Source organism: Amblyomma americanum, chromosome 5 (assembly GCF_052857255.1).
Source record: "Amblyomma americanum isolate KBUSLIRL-KWMA chromosome 5, ASM5285725v1, whole genome shotgun sequence".
In the NCBI taxonomy this organism is placed as follows: Eukaryota; Metazoa; Arthropoda; class Arachnida; order Ixodida; family Ixodidae; genus Amblyomma; species Amblyomma americanum.
The window spans coordinates 120,334,104-120,361,575 of record NC_135501.1 but is presented as its reverse complement, the minus strand read 5'-3'; the positions used below and the strand labels follow the sequence as shown (position 1 = coordinate 120,361,575).

The following is a 27,472-nucleotide window of genomic DNA, read 5'->3' as shown; positions in this document are numbered from 1 at the left end:
CATTTTTAATCATTGCAAGAGCACGACTTCGTTACCTCAAGACATCGCTTCATGTGCAGGTCATAAAACACGCTACGAGCAAATAAAAACTAATTTTTCATAGCGTTCACCGCTTTCGCACGTACGCACCACAAAGTTTTGTTGCCTTGATTCTGTAATGTTGATTAGGCATCCTGTGTGGAACACCGATATTAGTACTTGCTTTACCATACCTGTTGTTCTTCTAGTTTTTTTCGGTTCCTGAGTTTCTGTGTAGTTCTTTGTCGGTTCCTGTGACTTTTTCTCTTATTTCATGCATGATTTCACTGCAATTAGCCGCATAATAACCAATACGTCACCTCATGGAACGCCTTCAAGCCCTTAATATCACAATAAATGAAATGAAAGTAAACTAAGTATACCTGCGGCTTTCAACCGTGACTGGAAAGTGACTCGGCGATCGAGCGTTTGGCGACGGGTCCTCTTATTAGCTGCAGCATATCGCAGCTAACGGCACCCACTGGTCAGGTCTGGTCGCAGCTGTTGGCAGAACGCTGCGATGCACCTCACCATTGGCTGCATCTTGCGTCCAATTCTCGCCAATGTTGAGGTCCTGTCGCCAAGCACCCAATGGCCGGGTCGCCTACCACAGAAGCTTTAAAGGCGCGGTTATATTTGAGTGACCACTGACACAGACCCGAATGGTCCCACTGCTGCCAGGTACCCACCGGTGATACAATGGGTACAAGTTTCCCCTGGCCTGGTGCTCGGCTTAATTAGGGCGAAAAGCTTGTTAAATGGGTCTTTGACCCACCTCAAGCAAACAAAAAATACCTTGTGCCATGCCGCTCATTGGACTATAAGATGGCATTGCGGCATTAAAATTCACTACAATTAGAACCGAATGGACGCGAAAAGGATACCTTATAGAATAGGGCCCCAGGTCAGAAGCGTTTTTCTTTTATGTACACTGCCGTGAGTACTTCCAAAGTTTACGCAGATTATTTCGACTTTCACAACGCTGAGAACAAAGCACTCCGCAAACTGCGGGCTAAGGGCAATGAAGACAAAACTACGCTCGCGGATTCTAAGTGCTTATGCGATGCTTTGTCTCTCGCCAAACCCCGCTCTAACATACAATGGGATACAAGGAAGCTAATGGAACCACACTGAGAATTTCCTAATCGCAATCCACTGACCGACTTGGAGAAGCACCGTTTGGCATTTGCGGGTCATACTTTCAAGCCCAGGTAGCATAACGAACGACGTTTAAAAGAAGCGGGCTTGCAGTTCGCTAGGCCGTGACGCGCTACGAAATACGGCTCTTTGGCACTGAAAAGCCAATTATTGAATTATCACAGGTGGCCCCAACATTATCAACTTGTTTATACGACCGCCGTCGCCCCTAACGCTGCACAGCTCATTCAATGAGCACTCCTGCTCCGGCGCTGTAATCCTCGCCTCTATGAAAGGAAATACTGGGGCGAAGGGAACAGTAAAAGTTCTGCTAACGCCGCAGGCACACCTGTGAGGTCGATTGAGGCGTCCTTTGTCTGAGTGTTGTAGCATGTGCGTGTTCACTGTTCCGAAGTGCACATATGTGCTGAAAAGCCAGCGCGCAAACCGCAGGGACAGTGAACTCATGCTGTTGCCTACCTGTGGACGTTTATTTCCGCTTGGTAGCAAAATGTTGCCATTTCACTTTTCAGTTTATATGTATCTTTGCGTCCCGCTCGTGTTCGCATTGTCTTTTCATTCACCTCGCCATAAGTCCTGTATTTTTGTATTGTGAGACACGCGCCTCGTTTTCAGTGATTGTCAGTGAAGCTGACTGTCAGTGAAGCCGATTGTCAGCACGCAGCAGGATTGCCGGCACGAGATGAATCCCGACGCGGCCCGGCATCGGCGCAGAAAATTTTCAGGCGATCACAACAGCTCTATCTAGCTAACAGCACCCAACGGCTGTACAGCATGCATTGTTCTCACGCTTTCGATGCTGCCTCACGATCGCTATATCTTTCGCAGGTCATGTCATGTGTGCGCTGCGTGCATCAGCAGCCGAGTGGTAGTCTCCACTGCCGTAGGCGCATACTAGAAAGCACTAAATGTGCCGCAGTGGTCTTCAGTCCCTTGGATCAAACAGCATAGCCATAATGATTAATCCCCCAAAAGATCACATTTGCTCTCTTAAAGACTAATAACAACAGCAAGCAAGCCATAGTTGCTGTCTGCAAGGGATGACTGTTCGTCGTGAGGACTTAGTTGTGCAGTGAGTGGTATTTTACCTTGTTTTTTCATAGTGTGCAAGAACACAATTGATCACCACTTGCATACTCAGTCAGGGCGGGTCGAGCGCTTGCTGTCATGATGTCCAGTAGCTGTGTGCTTGGTGCGGTAGAAAGGACAGGCGGCTTGAATAATAAGTCATTTCAGTTATTCCTTCAGACTTCACACAGATGCGGGTCACTTAAACGCGCAAGCTTCGCGGAGAATGGTAGATGTCTAATCAAAGTGGAGAGCACGTCAAGATACAGTTGGTCGCGCAAGAAAGTGCGAAAGCAAGACAAAAACGTTCATGCCGCCGACATCGAAGCAGAGTAGACGGTGTTGTGAAACAGAGGTAAGGGCTGTTCACCGACATGATGCTATAGCACGGGAGGCGGTAACGGAGGCCGAGCGACGCTGTGTCGAAATCAAGGAATAGGTGCCGCGGTACCGGAGCCGTGAGAGGCAAAGAAACTCCGAAGACATTTTAAGAAAAATCAGGGAGATCTCACTTGAGTAAACTTGTTCAAAGTTCTGCCGCTAAACTTCGGGTTACAGCCGCACAGTAGACAGTCTAGCTAGCTGGTGAATATTTATGCTGAAAACAGCTCAAACTAGCTGGAACACAAAAGAGAAAACTCAGCGCATGTTCTTTGTCTTGTGTCTTGTGTTCCTTGTCTTGGGTATGAGCCACGAAGCCTGACGACACCATCATCATCATCTTGTGTGTTCCTCTCTGGTTTCCGGTGGAAACCTTTCTGTTAGTATTTTTGTGCAAATATTTCCTTACGTCGAGAGGTGCAAATAAATGCCTGATATGTCTTTTTTGTTAAATTTTACTACTCCGTCTCTTTTCCCAGTGTTATTCGTCGTTTGATTGTGTACACGCAGTGGGACCTTGGCTATTACATGAAGGAATTCACACCAACCTTCCGGGGATTCGACAGCTTTTACGGGTATTACAACCCCGATGAAGACTACTACAGCCACAGCATCCCATTAGTGAGTGATGCCACCTGATTCAATATAGCCTTATTTTTTCACTCCACACAGCATTTCGTCTGAGGGCATTGAGTTCAGAACTTGGTTGTCCTCTATCAATAGACCACAGCAATTTAAGAAAAACCAGACCGATTTCACCTAACAGAGATTATCATTACTGTCAAGTAAGTCCCATTTCTCATTTTTTTATGCATATAATATGTCTCCTTTAACCGCCCTAATTGCATTCTGTATTAAAATGTGTTTCACGGTGTCATAATTATCACAATTCCACAAATATATTTATAGATACAATGAGAGAGAGAGATCCGACTTCTTTACAAGAAATTCTTGTAGTTAAGAAGCATTTCACTCCGTTCTGCAAAAAGTTAAAATTTGTATTCAATACCACCCTGAGAAATCACCCTTTCAAGCACGCTTTAGCGTTAAGCTGACTGCAACAGATGCAGCTTAGACACATTTAAGCTAGGAGGCCCATTGTGCATGTGTGAAGCGTTAATTGGAATTGACATAACGTTGTTAAGCTGAAATTGGTCATGGAAGCTTTACAAAGTATAGTTAGAGTCACTAGTGACTAAGTGGAGTGTACTTGTAGTGTCACCACCGAAGCATGCGCAAGGAACACGAAGGGAGGGGGGGGTCTCGCGCAGCTGAGAACGCTCTTGTCCTCTGTCCTTGAGTGCGTTTGTATCCGCAATGCACCCTGGCCAATCCCCCGCCGTTGGTAGGTGCCATTAAGCCTGAGGACATCATCATCATCATCAAATTGGGCTCGGCCGACCAGACACAGCCTCTGCCACACTCAACTTCAGGCCGTCCAGCAGGTCGTGGCGGCTCGCGATAGACAGCGACCGGGAAAATCAGCGGGGGAGGGCGCAAGCCTTACGCTACCCCGCTGATAGTACCCGGATGCAGTCTTAAAGGCGCTGACGTGACGACGTCCAGGCCGCGTCGCAATAACTCGGAACCCATGTTAGGGTAGCCATTCCGACGGCAGGCACTCAATAAAGTTGATTCGCTCTCTCTCTCTCTCTGCCACTCTGTTCTTCGCGAGAAGTCTTATAAATGTGGCCGCGGGCGCCTCCTAGGCTATCTCCACAAGCCATTTCGTTGGTTTTACAATTCGCCATAAGTAATGTTTACCATCTTTCACTACTCTATCTCTAACGTTCCTATCGACCCTGTCCAATCATATAAATATCTCGGTGTTCATCTTAGTCATGACCTCACGTGGAATAGCCATATCGCGAACATTATTTCATCTGCTAAAAAAACGCTTGGCTTCTTAAAGCTTCATCTCCACTCTGCCCCCCAGCATACTAAGCTACTCGCATACAAATCACTAGTTCGATCAAAATTAGAATACGCATCGCCCATCTGGTCTCCGAAACAAGTATACCTTACTAACTCACTTGAATTAGTTCAAAATAGGACAACTAGATTCATTCATTCCTCGCACTCTTTTGATATCAGCATATCAGCTCTGAAATCGCAGTCCAATCTACCTACTCTTGCACTTCGTCGCCACATTGCTAGTTTATTCCTATTTCATAAATTCTTTTATTCCGGCCTATCACAGGAACCCTATACCTGCCCTTCCCCACCACGCTTTTCTCTTCGCACCGGACATCAGCAGCAGGTATCTAGGCCACGAGCACGCACAACAACTTTTTCTTCATCATTCTTTCCCCGGACTGCTAGCGACTGGAACGGCCTTCCCCATGAACTTGCTGCCATCACATTCCAAACTATTTTTCGTAACCAAATTACGCGTTTGCTTGCATCACGATAATCATTTTGTTTTGTTTAACGCGTTCAATTTTTGTGTACTTTTTCTGTTGTTAATCTATATGTGTCCCACCCCTTATGTAATACCCTCACACGAGGGTCTTTAAGGAAATAAAGTGAAGTGAAGGGAAGTGAAGTAGCTCACTGCTCCTGTCATCAAATCAAGATGCGAAGCGAGCCGCGTAGCACCACTCTTGCTGAATAGACCAAGTATTCTAGCCCTACTCGAGAAACGAAGATAAAAATTGGCAGCTGTTTAACTTGGCCAACCTTGGAATTTAGCCAAACGCTAGCACTCTTGCTAAGCGTGCTAGGCTCGTCCATGGCAGCTCCGCCACACGCTATCGACAGCCATTTTATATATACCCACACGCAACGTTGCTATGACGTCGTATTACATGGCCTTACGACACCCCCCTCAGATGTCATAACGTGGCTTCACATCATCCCATTGGATGTTCTCAAGCTCAAGTGTCAATCCGAAGAGCACCCAATGTCAAAGTCTGAAAGTCAACTAAAGGTCACGGGTGAAGGCCAGGGGTCACATGTCAACTAAAGTTAATGGGTCAAGGTCAGGGGTCAATGGTTCGACACCACATTTTAACGACATACGGTCATACACGGCTAACGTGGTTGGGCTGAAGGTGGTTCAGGGTCATTCTGCGGCCTACGCGACGACTGCTTTACCTAGTGTAGTCAAGCTTTTCGCTTCATTATACAAACGGTAATTAGCAAGCAAGCTTTGCTCCCCGCGCCATCAGTGCAGTATAACCCTGAACCTGGCTAGCTACTCTTTCGTATCGCTGAGCACATACTCATTCCTTCTCATGACTAATTTGCACTGTCTGCGAAACCTGTACACGTTATCAGAGGTTGCCGTTTTCTTATCGATATTGAAACTGGGCCCTGTTTTGTGACATCACCTGTCCATGGCCATCGTTTCTGATATTTCATGTCGATGAAGTCCAATAGCCTTCATGCATACCTGTCGCTGGTAAGAGTTCTCAACTTTACTGTAATAAATTCACCTCAAAGGTATAAAATAGAGGGAAATTATTCTGATAGAGAAATAAAAAGAACTCGCCTAAAATCTTCCCAACTGAAAGCTGTTCCCAGAAATCAGTGGGCCATTAGCCTCTAGTGAAAGGAATGATATCCCTGTGTTTTCAAGGAAAGCTACACAGGAGCATTAATGTTACTGTGCTTTTAATACGGGGCGCCAGAAATAAACCCGGCCTTGATGCGAAGAAAAACTATACAGCTCAAGTCACAATATAAACCTTTCCTTTTTCGGCATTTCCACTCCCCTGTCTCGAAAATTTTCTGCCCGTGTCGGCATATGACTTGTTGCACGTAGCTCCGCTTGATATCTCTTATTAGCTTCCACAGTGAACTTCCATATAATTTAAATTTCTGTAAAACCAGCAATCATTTTCCGGCGATGATCTGGTCGTCACGTAATCTTCACGAGGTTTCATTGTAAATTATTACGAGAGACCCTAAAGAAGGTTCGATAGAATCTGCATGGATGCGTTCATGCATTTGGTTTGAACCAAAGGACATTTGCTAATATCAGATGCGCTAGTTTTCGTCAAAGAAACTGGCTATGTTTGTAACCGGTAATATACCACACCGCCTTTGGTTTCGTGCACCTTGTCTCAGATAAAAAGTAGATGCCGTTGGCCTTTCATGTTTGAGAACGAGATAGGTCAAGCTAACAGAAATTATAAGGTATCAATTTTTTAACTTCGGTATTTTATGTACAAAATACATACATTCCGAAGGAAAATTGTTGAGTTTTCAATTTTCGCACCTGCACTAGTCGCACGACGAGTCTTTAGAGAGAACTGGATTGGATTGGTAAAACTTTTATTTGAGACTGCAGTGATACGAGCGCTTGCGCGCGCGCTCTGGACCGTCGGCTTCCGGGCGCTGGCCACGCGGCCTGGGTCTCCGCTCGCCGCTGCCGGCCCTCTGGGTCCCTGCAGGGCCAGCGCCTCGACGACCTGCTGGACGACGCTGAGTTGTTCGTTTTGAATGTCCCTCCTTACGGCTGCTTCGAGTCGCGGCGAGATCCTCCCACACTTAGCTTCTTTCTGGTACATGGTGAAATTCCACAGCATGTGTGCGAAGCCGGCTGCCTCCCTTCGCCAGACTGTGCACTTGTCTGTGGGGTGCGTCTCAGGATACATTCTGTGCTTCAGCGATGGGCTGGGGAGTGTGCCCGTCTGCAGCTGTCTGAATAAAGCGGCTTGCTCTCGACTCAGCCTCCATCAAGGGGTGAGAGAGTTCTGCGAGCCAAGCGGAAAGCCTCGGTTATCTCGTTGTATTCGGTCATTCCGTCCTTGGTGCTGAAACACAGCAGCCAGTCGACCGAGGCGCGGCCCGTTAGCGCGCGCGCCTCGGCGTGTGTCGTCTCGCTGTGGTTGGCGTGGCGGTCCGACGACTCGCCCGCATGCGCCGGCAACCACTTGGTTCTCACTTTTAGTTTGCTACCGTCGTCGTTTCTGGATGCCTGCAGTATACGCACCGCTTCCTTCGCTATCTTGCCTTTGGCGTAATTTCGCACCGCCTGCCTCAAGTAACACTGCACCGTGTGGCAGTCGCGGTCAACGATGGCCACCTCCTCCGCTTGCTCTGCATAGGTGTTCTCGTGCTGGCGGTCGTGCGAATTGTGCTGGTCGCGCCGACGGTGACCATCCTGAAGCGTGTAGCTTGTCGTACTCTGCCGCGTCCACGTAGCGGCGTGCGTGTCCGTCCGCCGCGTGCTAGTCCATCACCAACTTGGCTCTCGTCACTCTCCTCCCTTTGTTGTACTCCGGGTGCATATTCTTCTGGGTCGTATCCACCCTGATGTTGCGCCTGATCTCATCGGGGACGGGGAGCTCCGTCTGCTCCCTTTCTTGGTATGCAATTCCCAGGTTGTCCAGGATTTTCCGGCCGGCCTTGGTCGTAGACAGTCATTCAAGTTGAGCGGCGCGTTGGGCCTCCGCTACCTCCTCTAGCCCGTTGTGCACCCCCAGCTGAGGAGGTGGTTGATGCTCGTTGTTTCAAAATCCCCAATGCCGTCTTGTAGGCTCCGTGGATGAGTATATCTTGTTTCTATCGCTCTTCTTCCACTTGTGGTAGGCCTCCAGGTACGCTACGTGGCATATGATTAATGAGTGGACGAGTCTGATCAGGCTCTCCTCCCTCATTCCACTTTTCTTGGTAGTGACTCGCTTGAGTAGTCTCGTGGCGTTCGCCGCTTTCGCCATGAGCCGGGTGACGTTCTCGCCGTTTCTGCCGTTCGTCTCGATTGTCATTCCATGCACTCTGATCTCGTAGACTCTTGGGATCGCGTTTCCTTCTCTGGTGTTTGACTGCATCGTACTTTCTCGGGTTGCTCTTAGGTTTCCGGTGCTTTACGGACGGGTATACGAGGAGCTCCGACTTGCTCGGCGAGCATCTGAACCCCGTTCCGTCGAGTTGGCCTTCGATCCCGTCGACGGCCGCCTGTAGAGTGGATTCGATGTGGGAATCGCTGCCCCCTTCCACCCACAGCGTTATGTCGTCCGCGTATATCGTGTATCAGACTTCCTTGATGTTCCTGAGCCTTCTGGCCACTAGTATTATAACCAGGTTGAAAAGCATCGGCGAGATGAGTGATCCCTGAGGTGGGCCTATGCTTTCCAGCTACTCCCGTGCTTGAAGGTCCTCTTCTCTGAGCTCGTCCGTTCTGTCCGTGAGAAAGTATTTGATGTAATTTTATGATCCCTCTACCATGTTTATTTGTTTTATGGGGGTTTAATGTCCCAAAGCGAATCAGGCCATGAGGGACACCGTAGTGAAGGTCTCCGGAAATTTCGACCACCTCGGGTTCTTTAACGCGCACTGACATCGTACAGTACACGGGCCAGTTTTGCCGTCGATTATATGGTGCTTGATTTGCATCATTGTGTCTTGGGTACTGAGGTGCTGCCTGAAGCCGGTGATCATTTCCGGGTAGAGGTCTTCTTTTTCGATGTATTCTTGCCATGTGTTGAGCAAGTCGTGCTCCAACACCCTTTCCGCTCAGGACGTGAGCGATATGAGCCGGAGGTTTTCCGTGTCGGGCGGCTGGCCCGGCTTGGTTATCAGGATGTTCTTGGCCTTCTTCCACTGCGTCGGCGGCGTTGCCGGTTTCCTGCCTTTGCTTTAGTTGCTCGTGAGAATTTCATTGGATTTGTCGTCTAGGTGTTTGAGTGCCTTGTTGGTGGCGCCGTCCGGCTCGGTCGCCGACCTGCTGTTGAGGTCCTGCAGCGCCGTGCGAACCTCTTCTAGGTCTGTCTCTGTGGAGACGCTCTTTGGTCAGCCACCAGTATGGCCCGTGGGCGTAGTCTTCGAACAACCATTGTGATTGGTTCACCACGTGTTCGTCATAATATTAACACTATGTGACTCAATACAAAGAATTGCTAAACTCTTTACTAGCTTGTCGTTTAATACACCTTCTCTAAAAACTAGCCAGACGTGCACTTACACAGCACCCTTCTGTAAACATCTCACACTGCTGTTGAAGACAGTAAATAATCTTTCCATGCGATATGAAAGCATTCTCCTCTATACAGATTACTGGCTTCGGATAAGGTAGTGAAATAATAAGAATTAGTTTTTGCTATGCGTGATGACAGCTTCCGTTTTGAGCGCCAACTTTTTTTTTCGTTGCAGGAAAACAGCCGTTGCCTTGATTTTTGGTTTAACACAGATCCTGTCCGCTCTGAAAATGGATCTTATTCTACGACGCTTTTTACCCAAAGAGCCCAAGATGTTATTCAGCACAGAGACAAGTCGAAGGTAATTACAATGATTAGTTTATTTGTGTTATGTTTCTAAAAACACTGTGAAAAAGAACAAACCAAATCTCACTCTGTGTGATATCATCATATCGGTGATCACTATTTTGTACACGTGAGGTTATTGAGTTTCTTCCTAATCGCAGCCATTTTTTCTGTTGCTGAGCTACCAAGCAGTGCACGGAACACCTGGTCCACATCGACTTGAAGCGCCGCTGGAAAATATCGCGAAGTTCCCTTACATCAAAGAAAAAAACAGAACAATATTTGCGGGTAAGTGGCACGCGAGACAGGAACGCAACTTCCGCAGTGATGACAAGCTCGTTTTTGCGGAGAAGAGTTTAGGAGATTTACAGTAATCTCGGATGCCTAACACAAAACAGCTTATGCAGGTGTGCATATCACGTCGGATAATTGTCCAGGCACAGAGTGTTCAGAGAGGAAATTTTTCCGGGCCTTCGTTCTCTCATTGTGAAGTGTGTACTGGCAGATCGGTTTTTGCAAGCGACGTGTCGAAAGAATACGGTCACGGAATTACAAATTAACAATGACGCTCAAGCTGCCGCTGAATAGCCACGAGGACACGATTAAGCGTGCCTATCAACCCGCCCTTCACAAATCATCATTGCTTGAGAAAGGACCATCTCCGCAGTACAATTATTGCATACCTCGGTAAGGCTTCTATGTTTTAAAACACGAGAGGGACAGAGTTTGATAAAAAAAAGCTTCCGACTTGAGCGCATAGCATCAATAAAAGCTCCGCCAATACTACCGTCCTCAAGAGCCTTGCAGTAATGTAATCATCAATATAAATAACAACGAAATCATCTCCTGAAAGAACCGACAATGTTTGCTCGACTTAACCAGCTATTATATCTTTATCATGGGTCCTCATCTCCTACTCTTTTTTTGCCGTTCCTGTTTTGTTTTTCATAGGTTAGCAAGTAAGCACTGCATGACAGTTTTGAGAAGTACGCCTTTTGCGTTCCATAACATGGATTAGAATCTTTTGACGATATTTTGGACAGGTAGTTTGAGGACATGTCGAAATTTTGTTTTATTAATGCGAATACTAGGTACTACGCGCGTAGTATGACTTGCAACGCTTCGGAGCGTACCGCAGAGCGCTTTGGGAAGGGGGGGGGGGACGAAGTGAAGCATGCGCTGTGCATGAAAATAAATGCGAGGATTTGGCCATTCCAGAGATGCGCGTCACTCTGCTCCTTTCCCTCCGAAAGGTTAATGCTTCGGCGCACTTCAACATACTCGCAGTTACTCTCTTATCAGACGCAAAAAAACGCTGGCTTCATCTCCCACAAAAAAAAAATAAGGAAAGGAATGGCATAGGTGATATGGTATCGGAAACTATAGATGCTTCTGTGACGTTCCTTGTGTGTGCTACCAAGGGCCTCGTTTCGGCGGGCCTGGCCTCGTGACAAGACGGCGGGCATCATCAATTACCGAGCCATACTCGTTGAGAGTGAACGACCAAAACGAAGGGGTTTAAGCACAACCAGACCCCCTTTCCATAGTGTCGGCACGTGTCGAACGCCGCCGCCGCCGCCGCCGCCGCGGGGAGACGGGCGTTATCTTCCCCAATTGCCGTGGCCATGCCAGGGACAAAGGGCCTCGTTTCGGCGGGCCTGGCCCCGTGGCATGACGGCGGGCATTATCAATCAACCCTCCCGAGCACATCCCAGGACAAGGGACCACCCTCCCGGCCTTTTAGTGACCTCGCGTTCCGGCCTTGAGTGGCGAGTGTCATTTGATGGAGAACGGAGGTCGGTGACCCGCGGGAACCGTCAGCGGGCCATAAACCGTCTATCACAGCCGACGCTACCTCGACGACAACCTTCTTTCCCTCGGACTCAACACGTGAGGGGGGCGAGACCATAAGTGCGGTGGTGTGTTTGTGCGCCGAAGTGAAAGCCCTAGGCCCCTCCCACTCCGGCGTGGGCGTCCTCACCCTAGGGAGTTTGGGGATAAGAGGATATAAAAATCGACAAGGAGTACGGAAGAGGGAACGCTCAGGACGACATCGTTCGCCAAGGGGGCCTTCAGCGCCGAAGCCCGACGGCGTGCAGCTTCTGTCAGCAACCGTTCGAGCTAAACTCCGGAGCCCCTCCATCGTCCCCATGAAGTCGTCGGCACGTAAGCTCGGACGCCCCAACCTCTGAATCATAATCATGTACAATTATTGAATATATCTGTTTGTTTAAACTGAGCCATACGGTGTCTCTTTGCCTCTCCGTCCCGTGTGGACCTGCGCATTATGGAGGGGTTATCACACTGGTGTCAGAAGTGGGGTCTCAAAAGCAAATGTCCTCTGAATGCTGCGACATTCATGACTTCAAAATTGTAATCAAAAGGGAATCACGGGACTGATTGTGGGACTTTTACCCCCATTTGAGAGGCTTGAGGCACCGGAGGGCTTGAGCGAAAAAAAAAATGTCTGTATCTGAGGGAGCTCCCACTCCACAGCCGTCGCTCGGAGCAAGCATGCTGGCATTAGGAAGCGTCATTCCGACGTTTACGGGAGATAAGACAGGGGTTCCAATCTGCGATTTCTTTTCCATGCTAGAAGAGACTGGGAAAATGGGGGGATGGTCCGATGCTCAAATGCTGGGAATGGCGAGGTGTACGATGGCAGGAGCTGCTCATGGTTTTGCATGGCGAGACGAAAAAGTAAAATCCACAAAATCATTTGCGGAATTTAAGAAGCTCGCGTTTTAGCATTTCGACACTGAACCACGTCACGTGCGGGTACAGAGGTTCCGTGACGCCGGACAGTTGGTAGGGGAGGACGTGCGAACGTTTGCGTCGCGGCTTCAGCGCCTAGCACGCGATACGTTAAGCAGGGAGGAGGAAGGAGACCAGCTAAAGAAGAAATACGCGGAGGATCTACTTAAAGAGGAAATGACCGCTTTGTTCTTGGCTGGTCTGCAAGACCCCGTGCGCCGGTTCGTGCTCTCGCGCAAGCCGAGCAATTTCGACCAAGCCGTGGCGGCCGCATTGGATGAGGAACGAAATGAGGCGTTAACGACAGCCGCAGCGAGAGTACGCGTCATAGAGAGAGCGGTGCTCAACCCTGAGGTTGCTCTCTTGGCAGAGCGGTTAGATCGCTTAGAACAGCTGCTATCTCAGCAGGTGGAACGCCAGGTTGAAGCGCGCGCTCAAAAGCACCAATTCGCTGGAAACCGGAGACCGCCACAAAGCTACAGGCGCGGTATGCGAGATTTTGAAGAAATCGTATGCTTCGCTTGCCAGGGTCGCCGACACATCGCCAGGTTCTGCCAAAACGTGCGCCGTGGGGAGCCACAGAGAGAAGCAGGGGAGACACGACCAAAGCAAGCCTACAGCGGGGCTCCAGATACCGAGACAAAAAACTAGATAGTCCTCCCCATCCTGAGCAGCATGGGGAGGGAGCAGTGGATGATGAGGTGGTGGTGGTTTGTGTGGCCGACGAGGCATGCCCTGTTGTGCGTTGCAAGTTAAATGGTTGTTGCATAGAATTGTTGATAGATACGGGGTCAAAGGTGACATTGCTTAAGGAGAGCAGTTTTAACACGCTTCGAAGGAAGGGGGACCGCGAGGTGTTGGAAGCGTCTGGTGGTATGGCAACCAAATTTGTAGGCATAACGGGGGATCCTCTTGGCATAAGTAGACTCTACCGGTTAAACTTCCCTCTCGGCGGAATTGCATTGGAGCACCCCTACTACGTATGCCCGGACACGTTGTCTCTGCCGAACGGAGTGTCAGGTATATTAGGGCAGAATTTTTTGAGAAAAGGGAAGGTAGTAGTATCATTCTCTGAGGAAGAGGTTAATGCGGGCTGCTCAAAAGTTCCGTTTTTGAACAGGAGAGGGGCTGAGATTTGCATTACCGATATTGACACCCGTCAAACAGTGGGATCATTGGAGAAGGTATATTCGCAGGTTGCCGTCAGGCTGGTCGATGAGGCGGTCGTCCTTCCTTGGTCGGAGCACATTTTGTACGCGTGTGTGCCTTCAGATGTAGAGAGCGGCGCCGTGGGAGTGCTTGAGCCGGTCGACTCTCTCAGCAATGGCCTGAAGGCAGCCGCGTGCCTCGTGACAGTTAATGACGCCCACAGAGTGCCCCTACGGGTGGTTAACTGTAGCCAGAAGCCACTTAGCCTTCCCGAGAACAAAACATTGGCTTTCTTCACCTCTGCGATAGAGAAACGTGAGCCTACCGATAAGGTACTCGCAACTGTAGAGCATGCTAGTCCTTCGGCTGCTCCAAAGGCGTCGTTCGATCTTTCTCACGTAAAATCCAGGGAGAGGGAGGCTCTGGCTGGTTTGCTGAACGACTACTCGGAGGTATTCGCCGCGTCCAACCTGGATTTGGGCTGCTGTGGCGTTATAAAGCACAGGATAGAAACCGGCACTTCATCGCCCGTTTACCAGCGTGCGTACAGGATTCCTTACTCCCAACGTGAGAAGATGGAGCGGCAGGTGCAGGACCTGATTGATCGCGGCATTGTCGAACACTCAAAGTCACCCTGGGGAGCACCAGCACTATTGGTGGAAAAGCCAGATGGCTCGTATCGATTGGTAGTGGACTACCGCAAACTAAATGCCGTAACTCGCATCGATCCATACCCCATCCCCAAAATACAGGAGACGTTTTCTCAGCTGGGCTCTGCCAGGTACTTCACGGTAGTGAACATGACGGCGGGATTCGGGCAGATAGCAATGGATCCGGCAGATGCCGAGAAAACGGCATTCAACACGCCCTCAGGGCACTGTGAATGGAAAAGAATGCCGATGGGTCTGGCCAACAGCCCTGCTGTCTGGCAGAGAACCGCTGACGTTATCCTGGCAGGTCTTCTGGGGAGGCTGTGCTTCGTGTATATGGATGACATAATCATATACAGTGACAGTTTTGAGAACCATTTGCGCGATATTGAGCAGGTGTTGGTGCGATTAAGAGGAGCGGGTCTCAATCTGAAGCCCTCTAAGTGCCAATTCCTCAAAAACGAGGTGAAATACCGCGGGCACGTTGTTTCAGCTGACGGCGTGCGACAGGACCCTGAGAAACTAAGGTCTGTCTCGGATTTTCGCTCCCCGACTAGCGTCCGCCAGGTCCGGCAGTTTCTCGGCCTGATCGGTTACTACCGAAGGCGCATAGAGGAGTTCGCCAAGCTCCCTAAGCCACTCACCGCCTTAACAGCCAAAAATGTCGCCTTTCGCTGGGACGAAAACGCGGTGGATGCTTTTGGGGCCCAGAAAAGGAAGCTAATGAGTGCACCGCTGTTGCGCCACCCGGATTTTATTTTTCCTTTCGTTATGGCCACAGATGCGTCAAAGTTCGCAGTTGGTGCCGTGCTATCTCAGGTTATCGAGGGCAAAGAACATCCCGTTGCTTTTGCTAGCCGACAGCTGAGCCCCACAGAGCAAAAGTACGGAGCTACGGAAAGGGAGTGCCTCGCCGTTGTCTGGGCAGTAAAGCACTTCAGATGCTACCTTTACGGCCGCAAATTCATGCTAGTCACAGACTGCCATCCTGTGAAATGGGTGATGAGTGTCAGGGACCCTAGCTCGCGACTCGCTAGATGGAATCTACACCTGCAGGAATACTGCTTTGAAGTGGAGCACAAGTCAGGAAAGACACATCTGAATGCTGATGCACTCAGCCGCACAGCTGCCGTGGCAGCTATAGATGAGTTTGTCCCCGTAGTCGACCCCGCCGAATTACGCACAGAGCAGTGCAAAGATCCTGACCTGAAGAGAATAATCGAAAGCTTAGAGGGCGCACCGTCTCACCCCGAACACCTAGGTTATTTCATTGGCAAAGACGGCACCCTGTGTCGGCGCACAAGGCCAACCAGGAAAGGGAGACCAGAGAAAACTGCTTGGGAGAGAGTCGTCATACCTCGGTCGTGGACAGAAAGGGTTCTACGCGCGTTTCACGATGCGCCATGCGCCGGTCATTTTGGCGTAGTGAAGAGACGCAGGCGTGTGGAGCGTTTGTACTTTTGGAGTGGCATGCGACAGGATGTTAGAGACTACTGTGCGAAGTGTCATTGCTGTCTCAAAAGAAAAACACCCAAGGGACGAAGACCAGCTCCAATTCAGCCGTTCCCTGAGGTTTCGGCTCCCTTCGAGCGGACCGGTATGGACATAATGGGCCCATTGCCCACGACCACTTCCGGAAACAGGTACATTTTAGTATGTGTCGATCACCTTTCAAAATACGCGAAAGCGGTAGCACTCCCAGATCAGAAGGCAGACACGGTTGCAAGAGCATTTGTCGAACAGATCGTGCTCCGACATGGACCCCCAAGGCAACTCTTGACAGATCGGGGAACGAACTTCGTGTCGCAGCTAATGAGGAGAGTTTGCGAGCTGCTTAAGATCGCTAAGAAGCAGACAACACCGTACCATCCGGCTGCAACGGCGCGGTGGAGCGACTGAACCAAACCGTGGCCGGGTTCCTGTCGCATTTTGTTTCGCGCGACCAGCGGGACTGGGACTTGTGGCTCCCGTATGCAATGTTTGCCTACAATTCCGCAGCACACGAGAGCACGGGCGAATCGCCATTTTTTCTTCTCTATGGCCGAGACCCGGATCAGCCTAGTGAAGTGCCAGAGGGCCCCCGTCGTGTCCTATACGCTTCACTGGACGACTATAAGGTTGAGCTAGAATCGCGCTTGCAAGTGGCGAGGGACATCGCAAAGGAGGCCTTAAAGAAAGCGGCGAAGCGCAGGAAGGAGGTGCACGATCGCAGTGCTAGAGACGCGCCGTTTGATGTGGGGGACAGCGTGTACATTGAAAACTGCCAAAGGCAGATTGGGCTAGCTCGTAAGTTCTAGACGAAGTGGAGAGGACCGTGCGAGGTTGTCGAGAAGCTTTCTCCGGTAAACTTCAGAGTCCGAGACGTGAACCGGCGCTTGGTAAGGATACACACAAATCGCCTCAAGTCGGCACCGGTTCAGTATTCACGAAATGAGAAAAGGGAAAGCGCGGATTTTGATGGGGACAGAAGTGAAGCGGAGCGCGCAGATAGTTCGCAAGAAACGCCCTCTCCTGCATTTGTTCGGCAGGCGCCAGAGGTGACGGCCGAAATGCCACCGGATTTACTTCATGCATTGCTAGAATAAGAAGAAGCGCGCGAGGTTGCATCGCAGATAACGCCAGGAGAGGCTCTTGCCACGAGCCCTCGCGAGTCTCAAAGCAGACAAAGGGTCACAGACTTACTTGGTATGACTCATGAAGGCCGATATCCGCTGCGAAATCAGAAAGCTAAGTCGGACTAATGCCGTAAACAGAGCGGAGTTGGTAGTTAAACCTTTCTGTCATTAAGTAACACCTTCACAGGAGAGCATGCGGAGCGCATGCAGAACCGGCCCTACTTCCTTTCGTTATCTATATTTTTGTCTGTGCCGTGATCGTGCTAGAAGTGGCAGCTCCTTTGTAACTGTGGTAAATTTATTTTGTCCAGTTTGGACTAGAAAGGAGAGGCTTGGGTGCTGAGTTTCATGTTTATCTGTAAAAGAAGATCAGTGCTGCCCCTGGAGACGCCAGTTATGACAGCTGAGGCATATGGTGTTGTGCAGTGGTGTTGAGTGCAGCGAAAAGTGTTTTGTCGGACGCACTGTGCGAGGCGATTCAGAAAGCGAAGGGGAGCTGCATGGACTCAAATGTTCGGAGAACATTCTTCTGGAGGGTGAGCAAGTGTGACGTTCCTTGTGTGTGCTACCAAGGGCCTCGTTTCGGCGGGCCTGGCCCCGTGACAAGACGGCGGGCATCATCAATTACCGAGCCATACTCGTTGAGAGTGAACGACCAAAACGAAGGGGTTTAAGCACAACCGGACCCCCTTTCCATAGTGTCGGCACGTGTCGAACGCCGCCGCCGCCGCCGCGGGGAGACGGGCGTTATCTTCCCCAATTGCCGTGGCCGTGCCGGGGACAAAGGGCCTCGTTTCGGTGGGCCTGGCCCCGTGGCAAGACGGCAGGCATCATCAATCAACCCTCCCGAGCACATCCCAGGACAAGGGACCACTTTCCCGGCCTTTTGGTGACCTCGCGTTCCGGCATTGAGTGGCGAGTGTCATTTGATGGAGAACGGAGGTCGGTGACCCGCGGGAACCGTCAGCGGGCCATAGACCGTCTACCACAGCCGACGCTACCTCGATGACAACCTTCTTTCTCTCGGACTCAACAAGTGAGGGGGGCGAGACCATAAGTGCGGTGGTGTGCTTGTGCGCCCAAGTGAAAGCCCTAGGCCCCTCCCACTCCGGCGTGGGCGTCCTCACCCAAGGGAGTGTGGGGATAAGAGGATATAAAAATCGGCAAGGAGTACGGAAGAGGAACGCTCAGGATGACATCGTTCGCCAAGGGGGCCTTCAGCGCCGAAGCCCGACGGCGTGCAGCTTCTGTCAGCAACCGTTCGAGCTAAACTCCGGAGCCCCTCCATCGTCCCCATGAAGTCGTCGGCACGTAAGCTCGGACGCCCCAGCCTCTGAATCATAATCATGTATAATTATTGAATATATCTGTTTGTTGAAACTGAGCCATACGGTGTCTCTTTGCCTCTCCGTCCCGTGTGGACGTGCGCATTATGGGGGGGTCGTCACACTTCACGAACAAAGTATGATAACGAAGCGAGGCGCACGCTCTTCGCAGCGCTCGCCGTTATTGCTCTACTAAAGACATGAGAATTTCTGAAGATTTATTACATTTTTCAATAAGCAATGAAAATGAAATGCACGCTTTATTAACCCTTTGCGGCGTTTTGTGCCCAACTGTGTTAAAATTTTAACTCGGCGCTTTTTTTTTGAGGATACGTCGTTTTTATGCTGATAGGTTTCACCCCCTGTGTTAACATCGATTATTTTTTTCCAAATTTCAAGCGTAATGTGCATCTTGAAAACAAATTCATTCCACGAATTGTGCGATGTTTATCTCACAAGTCCTGATATGTTGATGCCGCAATTTTGATCAGTTGTGATACTTGTTAACACGGTTTCAATACCCCTGTAATATATTACGCGCTGGTACTATGCATTAAAATTAAAAAAATATTTTCATTGATGCCTGAATCCAGTATAGAGGAGAAAAAATATGTGCTGTCAATGAAATGCAACTGGCACCTGAAGGTTAAAAGGCTACAACTCGTGTACGTTGTCGTGATCGCGATAACGATTGATGATATAAATGTCGCTTCTCTTGTCAAAGAAAATTTGCCCACACGGTTCCCCAGTAAAGTGCATTCGTTCATGGAGGAGCGGCTTGAATACAAGCACAGAAGTGCCGATTCCCGGCGAGAGCGAAACAGAGAAGCTGTGCAGGATTGGTGGCGAGTTCCGACGCCGTTCGTCGCATGCATGCTTGAAAGCTCAGACTTATCGTGTAAAGTGGACTTTCATTCCAACTTACATCCGATGAGCCAACAAAGCACATTTTCGATTCGCACATTGTCGAAACATAAAGAGGTAGGATTTGTTGTTAATTGTTTGTTCATCATTGCAAAAAAGGCAAACGAGACGAGGGAATGCACGCATTGGACACATCGCGGCAACCTGGGTGTCCTCTGTTCGTCTCCGTGTCCGGGTCATTTGTGTTTTTTGCAACCGCTTACAAACCTGTGAGACCGGCTTCAGCGCCGCATTAATCATTATAGAACTGCAAAAACGAATCTCATCATTTTCATGACAATCAGAATGAATTCTACTTGTTTCACTAAAATAAAGCGCAGTGCGAAACGCGAACAATCAAAATTTATTTCCCACCTTCATCGCCTAAGCACTATAGAATTCATTACAAAACGCATACGGGTGTGAAGCAACCATTAGAAAATAAGATCAAAGACATAATAATGCGTCACTGCTTCACAGACGGCCCTCACATTCTCGATTCTTCACGGAAGTTCACTTCCGTGAAGAGTGGTTGTGGCTCTTCAGTGGCTCTTCACTTCCGTGAAAAGTGGCTGGACGAAACCGGTGCTCACCGGCACATGGCTCCAGTGTGCCTTCACCACTTCCAATAGGGCATCAAGAGATGTGAAATGCACAGTGGCTTTCGTCAGCTCTATTTAAATGCGACCCCACACACCTTCAATGATGTTCTCATTGGCAACTTTAGAGACCCAATCCATTTCTCACACTCGTGGACTTTCCAGAAGGCCTTTGACTTTCTTCGCCGTGTGAGTAGGAGACAGGTTGTGTTCGAGTAATGGTCATCCCATGGAATGGAACCACTCTAGATATACAGAATCTTGATTTGGTCGATGATGTCAGAGTGCCTATCGGATGTCAGCTGACCTACAATTCAATGGAGTGCACCAAGGCCATCACGACGCACTGAGTCCCCACACTTTCACAGCGGCTCTATCATTAGAAGCCACTTGATGCACGTACTGCGGGTCATAACCAGCATTTCCCGGGCGCCACATACGCTGCCTTGAGTCCCACATGGTCGTGAAAGTGCTTTAATCACTAAACATCATATCGTCCCAATCCTAAACATTCCCTGTCCTTTGCTGCTGCGGAAATTTCAAACGAGCTTCCTTGTTCGCTGGCGAAAGGCGAGGCTTTCGGGACGCCATTCGACTCCTTGGGCCGGCTTCTGCAAGCCACCTTTTCACAGTGGAGGCACCGGCTGACACTCAGGTGTCTTTTTCTTGCCGAAAGGGTTCGCACAGGCTGCAGCAAGTATCCGCCCGTCCTCGGCAGCGCTTGTTGCGCGAGCATGTCGATTACGAAGAGTGTCAGACAGGCGACTTTCATCCTTGTACGCCTGGATGAAGCGGTTCACCGTTTGGGTTGATCTACCAGTTAAAGCAGCGACCTCGCGTTGCGAATGTTTTCTAAAATAGAGCTCTATAATTCTCATCCGTTCGCTCATCTGAACAGGCGACTCTGGTGTACTAGAAAAAGAAAGGTTCTGCCGCTTTCACGCGTCGCTTTGGTGGCGAGACGTCTGGTTTCTTATCACTTTATCATTTGCTTTATTTGTCTCTTGCGAGGAAACGAAACCAATGTTCATAAAGACTGCAAAGCAACCGCAGGCTATCATGAAAAGCCAAATCCGTTTTAACACGCCAACAGCGCTCGTCGCCGTGCCGGGTCATCGCTTCACTGAAGGATCTACTTCACTGAGAAAGAAGGTGAATAGGGCAGGGGAGGTTTGAGGGGCGACGCCCATCTCTAGAATGGCGAAACCCTCGCCTCTTTGGCTCGCTGCCTCGTTGTGGGCACGACCGCCAGGGCGCTGCGTTGGTGGCAGCGCGTTACAAGTCATGCTGCGCGTGATATTACTGGCAACGCCTTCCACAATATCAACAAAATACCTGCCATGACATACTTTTTTACGCAGGAATGCTGGATTCAATGGACCAGTCTATAGGCCAAGTATTTCGGACCCTTTACGAAAGTAGGATGCTAGAGAACGCAGTGATTGTCTTCACCAGCGACAATGGCGGCATCCCGGGGGGCTCGCACGGTTCTCGTAGCATCAACTGGCCACTGCGTGGGGCAAAAGTGACATTATGGGAAGGCGGCACACGGTCAGCAGCTTTCATCTGGAGTCCTCTCCTAGCCCGCAATCGCACCGTGTCCAACCAACTGATGCACATCACAGATTGGGTGCCCACGCTCTACTCACTGGCAGGTTGGTCTCGTCCTTTCTGTTATGTAGACTTCGCTCAAAGAAGAACTTGAGCCGTAAAGAAAAGTTGCGGAAAACTGAAAGAGCTTAAAACCATTAATAAAATAGTCACCAAGAGGCCCACTGCCCTCCGATTGTTGCCAACCGGACCCCGCCTCCCACGCGCGCGAGAGCGCGTGTGAGCAGGCGCTTGTGTCTAACATGAACAGATATCTGCACCCCGCTCGGGCCTGCTCACGCGTCGCCCCTCGCGCAATCAAAGACAGGCTGCAGTGTACGCCCGCGCGCGTAGGCGCTCCGCCCGAAATTTTAGGCTATGCAAAATATGACAAGGGTAAGGAGTTATTCGGATGTGTCCGGCATGCAGGAATTAGAAGTTCGAAAATTTTTCTCCAGCCTTATTTATTCCAAAGTTTTGAAATTTGCAGTAATTACCGCTCCTTGTGCCCTGTGCATGTTGTGCTTGTTTTTTAGTGAAGTACCCTCCCAATCCTAAGTCTTTTACACCATCGCGAAATAGAGGCATTCCGTCTTCCTGCTAACATATTATATTTCTGGAGTAACCATGCTTTCGAAAAATGGGGCTCACGAACTCAAACCTAGATCTGTGGTGCGCATTCATCTATGAGCCAGAAAGAGAGTATGACGATGCGAATACCCGACCGCAGGTTGCATCACAAAGTAATGTACAGCCAAGTTTGGCAAGGTATCCTGTTTTTAAACTAACAGGGTGGCAGCAGTTCCTGAGATGAAAAACCTAATCTGTGATCGGATATGTTTCTGCACTTTCAGAGGCTTTTATTCTCCTATCGCCGCGCCCCATAGAGCTCCCGCCGACATCACTCCTTTACTGCATTAGTGACACATTTTTCTTTCGGCAAACTGCGACGTGTTTAAAGCCTCCACATCCCGAGAACCATACGGTGTACAGAGCACCGGTATCCACAGTTAAAGAACATCTTACATGGACAAGCCTTAACCGACCACACACCCACCTTCACCTTCCAGCAGGCCTTCACTGACTTTTCACTCACAGAACTCGAACGGCCACAAGAATCGGTTTAGGTTTATTTGTGTTTAACGTCTCAAAGCGACTAAGGCTATGGGGAACGCTGAAGTGAAAGGTTCCGCAAATTTCAACCATCTGGGGATCTTTAATGTGCACTGACATCGCGCAGTACACGGCTCCGGGACTCTAGAATTTCGCCTCCTTCGAAATTCGACCCGGGCGGCTGGGGTCGAACCCGCGTCTTTCAGGTCCGTAGCAAGAATCCACCCACTGGAAATTATAGCAAAGTAAAATAAAAGGGCGCAATTTGAGCACGATCAATATAAAAGCGAAACTTGCAAACTAACACTGTGAACGCGCATTGGTCGCGTCACGTGTCGGATCACATCTGAAATGCTTCCTTCAACTTTTTAACGTCTCTTTGCACTGCATGATGGGGCACTAAATGTCGTCCCTGAACTATAAAATACATTGATATCAGGAAGTTACAGTTTTAAACACGAAAGCGTTAACAGCCCCATTGAGCAGAAAATCCGGTTCCAAGGTTGTCGGCAGTGTGAGCGAAAAATCACGGCCCTTGCGTGTCGTCCCCACAGAGTTGTCTACAAGGCAGGTGGCCCAGCTAGTCGACACAAACTTGCGGCGTCCTATCAACCAGTCCACTAGATAGTGAGCACACTGCCCGCCGTGGCAGGTGGCAGTTATTGACTGGTCGCTCGGGAAGAGAAACCTGGGCGCACAAAGCCCACCGCTGGGAATTTCTGCCATCGCATGAAAGTGGCGCATCGCTTAACCCCTGCACCACTGCGCCAGGAATGGTATGAGGTCTGCCAGGCATCAATGAATGTGGAGTAGAGAATGCCTACTGCATATATGGGAATTAAAGCTATCGCGTCATGCCATTAAGGTAGAGCCTAAGTGTCCCCTCCAATTTTTAATGTTTTCTATTGGGTCGAAATCTTTATCAAAGTCCATGCCTTTGAAAATAGCTCGTAAAAATAGGGAGAACAACTAAGGAGGTAGTGTGCCAAATTGTTTGACACGTCTCACCTGCACCTCTTACCTGCAATCTACATTTCTTGAACATTTCTATAATATGTCTTATTTTATAACGGATCATCATTCCTTTATCTATTCCACAGCAGCAGGGTAGTGTGCACACAATCCCTTCTTGTTCATTCGCTTTCCGCTCATACTAAATATGTTCTCTAAAGGGCACGGTCCATCTATCATGAACACAAAATTGAGCTTAATATATTATTTACAGAAGGTTCGAACCAGGCCGCGGCGCCCGCGTTTTGTTCAAGGCGAAACATAAAAGTCGCCCATGTACTGTGCGATGTGCGATGTCAGTGGACGCTAAAGGTCCCCAGGTGTTCGAGATAATTGTGGCGCCCTCCACTACGACACCTCTTTCTTTTTCATTGGATCTTACCTTCTTCCTTTCCCTTACGGTGCGGTTCGGGTGTCCAACGTGACGTAAGACAATTACTGCGACATTTCCTTTCCCTAAAACCCAATTATTTATTTCGGTTTTCTCCCTTCAAAATCAAGGCTTCGTCCTTTTTGTGCAGGCACGTTTTTAGTGTGGCATACTTTCAGGCATCGCGTGCAAGCCTGCGAAGCTGCTTATTTAGCAGTGGTGCTGTTTCACTCCTTTCTTCTTAACACTGATGCTCGTCGTGCGCTTTCAGGAGGCCATGCAGCTGAGCTTGACTCACTGGACGGTCTTGATATGTGGCCACACTTGAACCAGGGGTCACGGTCGCCTCGCGTGGAGTTCCTCTACGATATCGACCAGTTGATAACCCACGCCCGTGGTGTGCGCTACGAAAGATTCAAGCTTGTTCTGGACGATAGCGGATACTATAATGGCCGGTACCGCCCCCCACCGGGCCGTGCTCCGTACGAAGCCGTGGATTATCTTCTTGGGAAGTCTATGGTAGCAGATGTCCTCAAGAATTTGTACCGAGAGGATGATTTGAAGCTGCCAAATAACTGGAGGCGAAAAGCGACGCTTAGATGTGACAATAAGAGTGATCGTTTTTCGTCGAACCAGACGCTCTACCTTTTCGACATCGAGTCTGACCCGTGTGAGCTCGAGAACATAGCGAGCTCGCGCCCAGATGTAAGTTTTGGTCCATGCTTTTCTTCCTGAAACTGTGACATCGCCGCGACTACTGTGAATGGGCTCATTATTTGTCATGAGGTTCAGGTGGTAATTCCAAGGTGCAAGCCGCAACAGGGATTAAATTCTGGTTGACACAGCCGCAGTGCAATGGAAGCGCACCTCAGAACTGGCCGTCTGCTTTTTGATGTCGGTGCAGGTTAAGGTATTAGACAAATTTTCCTTTCAATTTTTTGAAACCCAGATTAATGAGAACGTAAGTTTCCTGTCTCAAGAAGGATGTTTTAATCAAATGAAAATGTCAAGTGGCTGGAAGATGTTTTATTTTCATCTTTAAAGTTTGTTAAATATACATCTCACGGCAGCAGTCGCAACTTCAATGAAGCTCATGTCAACTGAATCTGCTTTCTGTGCTATTCACATAGTGAAATGAGGTGTGCAACGAACCAAAATAATTATGATACCCTTAAGTGTCAATTTGTAATAGAGGAATTACCAAAAATACTGTTTTTTATAGGTATGTGTTGAGCACAATTGCGACATAAAATCTGCATTATTTCATTTATTCTGCTGCTTAACAATCTAGTAAAAACTGTGTAGAGCGTATAACGAGCTTTACAGCTTGCGCTGAAGAGTCGCATCCACAAACGAGTTGCGCACGCTGAGTTGTCAATAGAAAGAGCGCGCTCGCGCCTCTCATCATACTGCTTGTGTCTCGATGCTTTAGCCCATGTCAATTGTTCCCAGTTAATTAATGATGATAGTATGGGCCATTAAAACCTATCTTGTGAAAAGAACGTATATTTAATTTAAATTAGCCCGAAACATGCCTCGTGAACTGCTACTGGATGTCTGTCGATCAGGACTGCGATCAGTGTCCACTACAATCCAGTGTCCAGTATAAATTTACCGCCTGCTCCAGTAGTATGCATCCGTCAGCAACCATGAGGTGGGTGGGGAAGCTTTTCATCAGTAGAGGAGAAGTCTGCTTTGTTGTTAGCCTGGCATGCTACTCCAGGTAAACAAGACAACAGAAGTTTATTAGAGAGAATTCAGCAAGATTTGTATAGTTATTTATTTTATGAAATAAAATATGGCCGCATTAAGCGACTGGCCGCATTATGCGACTAGCCGCTTAATTCAGCTCGTATGGCAGCATTCAGCAACTGCAGCTTCATTCATTCCAGAAAGGCGTCGTAATATTGTTATACTCGAGGAAATCACGCAAAAAAAATGTGCGAAATGTTCACTGTAAAATGAGAACATCCTCTGAGCATTTGCGGTACAGTAACCCAGAGCCAGGAAAGAAAAATGCCAGGTGACACATGTGATTAGGACATTTGCTGGCGCAGGATCCTCGTAGCAACGCAATGCTGCCTTATTTCTAAATCATTAAAAGAAATCTCAGTGGGACTTTAACAAATCGGGATGATTGTGACGATGAAAAGTATCAGCGGAGCGCAGCTGCAAAATCAAAGCAGCAGATCTAAGCGCAGTTATTTTCAAATTTACACATTACTCGGGAAAAGATCTTACAACAAATATTCATTGTTGCACCAGCCGAAGTGTTTGCTCAAAGTTGTTTTAGTTATGTTACATCATTAAATTTTGAGGGTGCTAGAAATGACTTACAGTGCGGATCAGACGTAGAAAATTGTGCGCTCTATCATAACAAGAAATATTTTGTTTTGAACTCTACTCACTTTTTCGTAGGTTGTGGAATTTATGAAGAAGCGTCTAAACGCTTACGAAGCCACTGCTGCAACCCCGCTTAACCAGCGGAACCAAACAACAGTTCCTTTCGTCATCCAAGACGGACTTTGTGCACCTTGGGTTACAGAAGAAGAACTAAAACACTGGCCTTTTACGACGTCGTGAAGAGTAACTGCTCTACCAATGCCCAGATTACATTACTATATGGTTCTTTTCATGACCGCAATAAAGACAGAGTGCGCGCCTTTCCTACCCAAAAATTGTGCTTTCTTGGCTCAGAAAAGATACACGCTAGTCATTCAACGATGTCGTGCTTCCGTCGTATAAAAATGTCTTAAGATTCTGTGATGACCTACTTCGAAGAAAGACGTCAATTTCAAATGGTGTGGCGCAACTTAGCCTTAGGACTAAGCCTTGTTGTTCCTGTGAACCACACACACGCCAATGAGTAATTACTCTCTTATTGCTAATTCATTCCACCTTGGAGGATTCCCCTAAAACAAAGTTGACCAACACTAATCCCACTTCGAGCTATTGATCAATTCGCTCTCGCCCAACCATAAGCTTGCCGTCCCGGTTAGCACAGTTGGTAGAGCGACTGCTCCGGTGAAGCGGTGGTCCCGGGTTCGAACCCCGCACTAGGACGCATTTTTCTTTAACTACGAAGTTTCTGAGAAAGCTGTATAGCTTTCCTTTGTAGCCGTATGGCAGCGCTTGAGTGGATGCCAAAGTAATTACTCCCTTATTAGAAATTTACTCTACCTTGGGGGATTCCCTTAAAAAACATTTGACCAACACTGTTCCCCCTTCGAGTTATTGATCAATCCGCTTTCGCCTTAACATAAGCTTTTCGTCCCGGTTAGCACAGTTGGTAGAGCGACTGCTCCGGTGAAGCGGTGGTCCCGGGTTCAAACCCCACACCAGGACGAATTTTTCTTTAACTACGAAGTTTCTGAGAAAGCTGTATAGCTTTCCTTTGTAGCCGTATGGCAGCGCTTAGGCGGATGCCAATGAGTAATTACTCCCTTATTAGAAATTTACTCCACCTTGGGGGATTCCCTTAAAAAACATTTGACCAACACTGTTCCCCCTTCGATTTATTCATCAATTCGCTCTCGCCCTAACATAAGCTTTTCGTCCCG

General features: G+C 48.8%; 1 protein-coding gene and 1 pseudogene across 3 annotated transcripts in view; one reads left to right on the top strand and one right to left on the bottom strand.

Annotated features, from left to right (window-relative positions):
* LOC144134981 (arylsulfatase B-like) overlaps positions 1-26,567 on the top strand; it is a 37,180-nt gene extending 10,613 nt beyond the window's left edge. The window contains exons 4-9 of one of the 3 annotated variants that reach the window (XM_077667765.1): positions 3,136-3,246; positions 9,724-9,849; positions 9,995-10,121; positions 21,190-21,483; positions 24,184-24,617; positions 26,331-26,567. In XM_077667765.1, coding sequence (XP_077523891.1) covers positions 3,136-3,246; positions 9,724-9,849; positions 9,995-10,121; positions 21,190-21,483; positions 24,184-24,617; positions 26,331-26,495 — 1,257 coding nt within the window. In that variant the 3' untranslated portion in view covers positions 26,496-26,567. The remainder of the gene's footprint in view (positions 1-3,135; positions 3,247-9,723; positions 9,850-9,994; positions 10,122-21,189; positions 21,484-24,183; positions 24,618-26,330) is intronic. The other 2 variants (XM_077667766.1, XM_077667767.1) reach the window with 2 other exon arrangements.
* On the bottom strand, positions 5,509-8,799 carry LOC144133649 (uncharacterized; annotated as a pseudogene).
* Positions 26,568-27,472: the final 905 nt, after the last annotated feature.